Here is an 8,088-nt window from a genome sequence, read left to right as displayed (position 1 = left end):
TTTCCCTATACAGAACACAAAAACAAGATGCCTGTCTTGACTTTTGGGGAAATTAGTTCTTTCATGTATCCTGTCAACCTCTGAAAACTACCTCATTTTCACACCTGGAATAGGATTTTGCTATTTTATTTTATTATATGCTATTATATTTAGATAATCTGTGGCAGACTACTAATTAAGCCAAGTAAAATTAGCAGAGCTTTACTTGCCCCTCCACACAGTTCCTTTTCAAAGAACAGTGAGGACACAGTGGGAATGACCATAATCAGAAACTTGCTTGTAATGCCAGACTTATGTTCTATCAACAATGTACAGCCAACAGCAAAGTGACTGTTGCTGAGACATGCCAGCTCCAACACTTCACAGGACTATCACAAAACAGAGCAAGCTCTTCACTTTACAAACACTCCTAATCTGGGCTTCTTCAAACACGTGAACAGCAGCAAGTACCTGATGATATGTGTTTTAGACACTATGCAACTCACCACATTTTGTGGCTGGGAAAAGGAAGAAAACAAACCACCCAAGATATGCTCGTTTCCCAGTATACTGTCAAAGTACATAAAGATAACTTGGTAACGTGGGAGACTAGAAATTGGAATAAAAATGGAATAGAATAATCCCCTGAGATGCAATTTCCTTCCCTATTCTTTGTGGCTGTAACGAGAAGTAATTTACCTCAGACATGACGTGAGGTCCCATGGCCACTGTATCTGAATGGGGCAGAAGACAAGCATGACTGTACATATCAACACAAGTTCATTAACTTGCTCTCACTAAAATTTTAAACCAATCCATAGAGATTTCATTTCTTACTTTTCAAGGCTATTCAGGTTTTAATGGTATGACTTCTCTGCAGCACCTTAATAAATGTGTGCAAGCAAGTCATGCAGTGTGGTGCTCTGTAATATCATGATTAGCTGTTGCAGGAGAAAGAACCCTACTAATGTGCTAATTTTAACTGTTATGGTACATTAAACCATTACAGTATGATGTTAACATGAAAAATGTATGCTAGGCTCCCCAACCAATGTGTGTGTACAAGTTAACTAAACACTGTTTTGACATACCATTCTTCACAGGCAACTTGTCACTTAATGTATTTGCCTTCTTTCTAAATCAAAGTGATTTGGACTCCTCTTTGAAAAAAAAAAATCACAAAAATTCATTTTTAGTTAGAAAATAATTTATGACAGAACTTTTATTCTATAGACACATAACAGGCTATTAAAGAACATTGTGTGGTAAATTAGATTCTGCATCTATGATTTGCTAATGCTTTCTAGAAATACAGAAATGACTCAACACAATAACCTTGAAGACATGTAACACAACTTTCTCTCAGAATACAAGAATCAGAATTTACTAAATGGAAAGTAAGTAATTTGTATTTTGCAGGATAAAATCCATGGACATAGACTCTGATATTATGAGCTTTAAGAAATGCTATGAACAGAACAGAAGAAAGTCGTAAACCAGCAGGTTCTAGAGTTGGTCTTGGATACTCTGCACCATACACAAACCTTTCTGTCTACCTACCACTTCTCTAAAGATAGAAAAGCTATTCCCAGGTACAGTGGAAGATTTTCAACAGATGGGTCTAGCTTTGTTTGATGCAAGAAGGGGTCAAAATAACCCTAAAGGTTATCACTGAAAATTGAGTGGTGAGGGTTTATTCAATGACTACCTTATAAGGTAGCAGTATTTGGCAACAGGTACTTAGTGCAGGGAAAAAACAATGCATGCCAGTTGCTTCCATATGGCATCAGTAGACAGTAGTTAATGTTGGGATATATATCATATGACAACTCATAGTTATCTATAAAATATTTTTGTTTGTTTACCTCAAAGCGTAGCAAAGCTCCTACTAAAAAAAAACCAATACGAAACAAAACAACCCAGCAACTGCAGTCTATGTGTTTTAATTGCCAAGCAAACTTTGGTAGCAAGTTAGTATAGCAATTGCCTTTTGTCTGCAAGCAGTATTCTTAATAACATGTTGTGAAAGGCCAGTGCCTCATAAAAATGCTACCACTGGAAATTAGATTACATTCTCTTAATTTGAGCCTGCTCACCATTACCTTATGAAGCTGACAACTTTTATAAAAGCATGGCCACAGAAATATATCCCCTTTCCAGAGCTGCCTACAGTTGATATTTTGAGCAATAAAAGAACTTTCCCTAGCTTGAAGTGGCCTGGCTAAGCCGTACATCCTTATTACCCGAGCTCTGGTGCAATATTATGACCTTCCCTGCCACATCCATTGATTTACACATCTGTCCCTTGCCAGGTGACAAACTCCACTGTTTTCTCCTAGTCAATGAAAATAAAGCTTTTAGAAGCACTGAGGTATGACAATACTTCCAAAATAGATGCTATTTTTTTCAAGTGTTCTGCAAGCACTGCAGAGACACTGCAAGCAATGACTCAGCTCCAAGACCACCTACATATAGAGGGGGAAAAGGGGGTTAACCAAGAGATCCACAAAAGCTTCCAGCAAAAGCAGCCGGCTGCCTGGGCTTTGGGCAATCTGTCAGAGCTGAGTGCTCCCTCCCACTGCCTTATGATTTTCATACGTTATTATTATTACTTTTATTATTTTGTGGGGGAGGGCTTAACCTTTTTTCACTTATGTTCTTAGCCTATTTATTGTTCTCCAAGTTTCGTCCTTCAGGGACAAAGACGAAACATTTCAAAACACACTGAGGGGTAATGGCCCAAATCCACCTCAGGTACACACTAGGATTCCAGTATATAGTCTAAAATATGCCAGGACAAAATGCAGTTGCTATGCAGATGAATCCTCATTTTTCTGAAATAGAGTGAATGACTCTGACCCTGACTCTAAATACTCCACCACGCAAACAAGCTCTGTAACATGATGAAAGTCAGAGTTCAAGAAACCAAGTGTTAGCTAGGGTATGTAGTGTTTTCTATCTTTTAACTACTTCTTAGCTGCACTTTAAACATAAGGGTTCAAAATTTCCTTGTCAATACAGGTTAGCAGAATCTTTGAATTCATTTTTAATTGGTTAACCAGTATAATGAAATAAAATGAACTGGTTTATTCTCTTCCTCACTGGTACCCTGCAGCAAATGGTTCTGAAAAGCTATTTAGTTAAAATAACCCCACTAATTTCACATTCTATTTACAACTTGCATATGGCGAGATGAGCATCTCACCCTCATGACTTCCAGCATGCTGCACAGGTAAAAACAAGAGCAGTTTATTTTCACCAAGATTTTCCACAGGGTCTGTGTGTCCACCTTCCCTTGGGAAGATGCCTCCCTGAGCCTCAGCTCTCCCTTGCCCCGAAGCAGCCTGAGAGGGGAGGGGGCTCCACTCAGCAGCACAGCTGGGCACCACCAATGCTACAACTGCCCCTCACCCTCAACTGCCTCAGGGCTTTCTGAAGGTTCAGGCACGTTGCTTTGACTGTTCATAAAGCGAGTATTTTCAGCATGGCTCTGTCCATCACTCATTTACAGTATTTAAATAAAGCAGAGGAGAACTCTTCATATTTGAGAATCTGTTTAAAAATACATAACTTTGACATGGTATTTTATCTATTAAGTCACAAAAGGCTGTAACATTTGCCATTTTTCACACAGTGAAATTCACTGCTATGATTTTGAGCTCCCTGATAGCTTAGGACAATGTATGTAAGGCTAATGTAGCTGGACAACCCACAGAAATTTGGTTTGAAAATAATTATTGTTTCTCTGCATCTTTAAATTACAATGCTATCTTAACCCAAGGGCTTCTGAAATGTGAAAGATGGGAATGTTTGTTACAAGTAAATTTATGTAATTTTGTTACAAAGTTTTATTTTAACTTTTACTTTAATTGTGTACTTCAATTCTTAGAAAGAGTCCTTTGAACTTATGGGCATGACAAATGAAATCTACAGTGTTTAAAGAAAAGTTTCCACAGAAGCAGCAGAAAAGCTTTTACAGACTATTCATAGAACTGAGAAGAGGTGAAGTAATTGAAATTCCAATTCCAAAGAAAAGACACAAAACTATAAGAAACTGATCTGTACACAAAACTATGAGAAGCTGATAAGTATCTCTACAGAGGTTAAAATGGGATCCTTTCTAATTTTAAACTAATTTGATAAAATATCATAGAAATTACATATAAGGCTTCTGAGAATAAAAGGTGGAGTAACTATATGACAGAGGTTAGCCACAACTGCCATCTTCACTATGATTTTATTCCTGCTTACTTGCTGCAGTGGCACACAAAGTCTCATGGCCAGTCAAGGGCACTCAGATTGCCAGAACCAACATTAGCCACTCATGGAGCCTCATCCTTTGTCCTCCCATAGAAACAACCAACAAACTCCTCCACACCCTTAAAAATTCCTCTCCGTTCATGCTCCTAGGAACTTATTTTGCAAATATGGTGCACAAAAATCTTGATTCTATTAGCATGACTCTAAAAATAACATTATGAAGATGCCAAATAATGGGAAACAAACAAAGCAACACAACACGGACACACCCCAATGCGCTCCCACGCTGCTCTGCTGAAATCTGAAAGTGAAAAACCAACTCTTCCCCTTTTGGGAAGAAAGCCTACTTCTACTGCAGGCTTTACAGCAACTTAGTAAGATAAATGGCAAAGCATCAGTAAGTCACACTTTGGCTCTCCAGCTGCCTCCCTCCTGCAGTAACCGTTTGAAACTGTCACGCCTTGAGCCGGCGCCCACGCCACGTGGCCAGGGCTGCTGGGGCTCAGGCACGCTCGCCTGCCTTCTCATTTCAGCCTGAAACACAGCAGCTGCTCAGGACAGGGTCTCCAGAGTCACACTGTAACACCATGCAGAAGGAAAAAAAAAGAAGAAGCACTATGCTGATCATTGCTTACCAACACAGGACTCCCCGGAAAGAGAATAGCTTCCATTGTCATGGAAACCGCTTCTGCACTCACAGTGGTACCACCCTGGGAGGTTAACACAGCGTGAATGGTTGTGACACTCAATGATCCCCTCTGCACACTCATCAATATCTGCCTCAGAGAAAAACACAAGCCAGCCAGGAAATTAATTTCCTTTGACATCAATGCTTTAGGTTTGTTATTTTTTGTTGTTGGTGGTGGTTTTTTGAGGGTTTTAGTTGTTTGGTTGTTTTTTTGGTTTATTTTTGGGGTTGGTTTTGTTTGGTGGGGTTTTTTTTTTTTTTTTTTTTTTTTTTTTAAATCTTCCTTTAATAGATGGATCAAGGTTTATTACCATTCCAAACAACACACACTTAAAACATAACTCGCATAACAACAATAAAAAAGAACATAATACATCATGGAATTTTATACATGTAAGACATTTGTTTACAGCACGATTTGTTCAAAATGCAAAGCAAGCATGCAGATTCTTTTGTTCTTTGTTTGGGTTTAAGTCAGAAGTTTCATTTGTTTCTGCACACGAGGCATGGCCGAGCAGGTTCTCCACTGACCAGGCAGTTTCAGCAATGATCCTGCTTTACAAACTGCATGTCCCAGGACACCTTGGAAAGAGAGAGTGTTTTCTTCAGGTTTTGTGTTCAGCTGCGATATTGGCAGCTATCTGGCACTTAAGGTGCTTAGAGCACTTTGCAAACAATACATAATCTCTTTTGTTTGAACGACCAAAATAAATACCTCCTACACGTGTAACAGCACGTGACAAACAGAAAAAGTGGCCCATGGATCAGCTGCAATAAAACATTTAGCTGCAAAGGGGTGAGGCAGATGACAGCAAGTCTGCAGCAATGGAAAGGCACAGCAAGATGAAAACCCTGCTGAGTTTCAATAAATGTGCTGTTTTTATAAAGGAGTTTTTAAAATTTCTCTAACATGGTTAATAGAGACCTCTTAATTGCTAGTAACCTTGGTTAATCACGGCTGGCACCTGGCTGCTTCTCCCCTTTGAGCATTTTTCAGCACATTTTGTAGGGCTGTAATTAAAATTAGCAAATTAATTATATGTTAACCTTGCGGTAATTTAAGAAGCTATTATATTTTCATTTCTCTATTAAGCTCAAGCTTTTTTTTTTTTTTTAAATCTTAGACAGTTTTTAGCTGGGTACCTTATCAATTAAAACATATCTCAAGTTATCCACAAATACTAGCCATTTTCATCCATCGAGATCTCTTCCTTTGCAATCAGCACATTTAAATTATGCATCAAATTCTGTACACCAAACACAAATTTGGGAAAATAAGTCCTGAAACCACTTAGTTCTGCAAGCAAAGTACAAACATCTCATGATCCTGATGCAAGACTGAGTTAAGGTTATTGAGTAACAAAATACACACATCAATATGGTTTCATGGACTGCACTGGAGTCATGCTGATGTACGTTGAAATTGATTTGACTGAAATATCCTTCAATACAATTCCATTTTCTTAAATTTTACAAGCAATACCCTAGAAAAGCTCAATTTTTCCTCATTTAAGTAACAATACATATTTGTTGCAATATGGCTGACAAACCTCAACAAATGCCTTCTTCCAGTTTTTGTGTTCACCCTCACTCAAGAATGAAGCAAGTTATCTACATAACAGGGTTACAAGCACTATTTTTTTCCTAGCTTTATTCAACTTCCATCTAACAATAAAGTCCATTTTTTTTCAGGGTTTAAAATCTGTCACTGCTGCCACCTTTTGTGTACTTTTTATTTTCTAGAAGCTAATTTCAGTGTTAAAACACTGCACAAATCTAGCTGTCCATCAACAATGAGTGCTGCTTGCAAACTCAGACAGTTTCAATTCATTACAGCAAATGGAATTTATAACCATGATCTTTTCACATGTCATGGCTGACGGAACAAGTTTAATCCTATTTGGGAAGTGAACGACTTTGCTATTGCAGGTCAGCTGCAAATGAATCCTTCTTCTTGCTTTCCTCTTTCCCAGTGCTGAATCAGAGAATGTTCCTGTTTAAAGACTGCTTCCTTAGGTCACTCCTATACTGGACCTCTACCCATTCAATTTTACATTTTTAATTTACAAAAATCAATAGAGTTTTCCTGAAGTTCCTTTCTAATCTTGAACCCTTTTGAAAGCGTATTTATCTTGGCTCATGGCGTAGGACACTGACTGGTAGATTACTTTTCAGAAAACCTGTCGGCCAGGATAGCAAAACTAAGCTGCAGATTACTTGATGGAAGAAGAGGAGTGTCAGTGTATCAGTCTCTGTAGATTATGTGAGAAAAGTAAAATAATACATAGAACTATTCCAAGGCTAGATGGCTTTGTTGTGGCAGTGCCATACCTGTCTACAGCTTTTGTCCACTGATGCTTAGGGAGACACAAACCAATTTCTTAAATCAGAAGAGCTGGGAAAATGGGACTCATTTTCAGTTGTCTAGGTTCTTCCTCTACTTCCTTGATCCCCTCCTTTAACCAGCAGAGTTACACCAGCCCTACCCTACCCATGCCAGGGAAAAGGAGGTGCCATGTTGGGTGCTTTGGGAAAATGTGCCACTGAAGACAACATTGATACAGAAGCAACTTGTAAAAAAATCCTTCAGTCCTGCTCCCCTCCACTCTCTCTCCTCTCCCAGACTCATTTCCAGCTCACACAAGGTGCCTGCTCCTCTCCAGGTTAAACTCAGCACTCCTCCAGGCTCCCAGCCCAGCCTGCATGCTGGAGATGGCCTGGGGTTGGTGGTGCAGGGATGAGAATCATGGGATCATTAAGGTTGGAAAATACCTCTAAGATCATCAAGTCAAACCATCACCCAAACACTACCATGACCTCTAAACCATGTCCCCAAGTGCCACATTACATGCTTTTTGAACCCCTCCAGTGATGGGGATTCCACCACCTCCCTGGGCAGCCTGTTCCAATGCCTCACCACTTTTTCAGTAAAGAAAATCTCCTGAATATCCAATCTAAACCTGCCCTGGTGCAACTTGAGCCCAGAATAGTGAAGCAACCCCTGCCCCTGCCCCTGGAGCCAGTTAGTATGCCTTTGGCAACAGGTTGTTAGCAGCACCATGGAATACAATATGCATGAAGAGTGGTATAGACAGGGAAAACTGCTAACTGCTTCTCCATTTGTCTAATACATTGCAGTTTCTTATTTGCATGCTTAAAAC

At 39.3% G+C, this 8,088-nt stretch overlaps 1 protein-coding gene across 1 annotated transcript in view; it reads right to left on the bottom strand.

The window, feature by feature from the left end:
- LOC103773831 (protein kinase C-binding protein NELL1) overlaps nucleotides 1–8,088 on the bottom strand; it is a gene marked incomplete at its 5' end in the record, with an annotated part of 67,899 nt that overhangs the window by 14,004 nt on the left and 45,807 nt on the right. Inside the window, one exon of the mRNA XM_008941213.1 lies at nucleotides 4,875–5,015. Within this exon, the coding sequence (XP_008939461.1) occupies nucleotides 4,875–5,015 (141 nt within the window). The remainder of the gene's footprint in view (nucleotides 1–4,874; nucleotides 5,016–8,088) is intronic.

This window comes from Merops nubicus, unplaced genomic scaffold (genome assembly GCF_000691845.1).
Source record: "Merops nubicus isolate BGI_N331 unplaced genomic scaffold, ASM69184v1 scaffold10330, whole genome shotgun sequence".
Lineage (NCBI taxonomy): Eukaryota > Metazoa > Chordata > Aves > Coraciiformes > Meropidae > Merops > Merops nubicus.
Note: the sequence above shows the minus strand (reverse complement) of the source record. Positions and strands in the feature narration are given on the sequence as shown.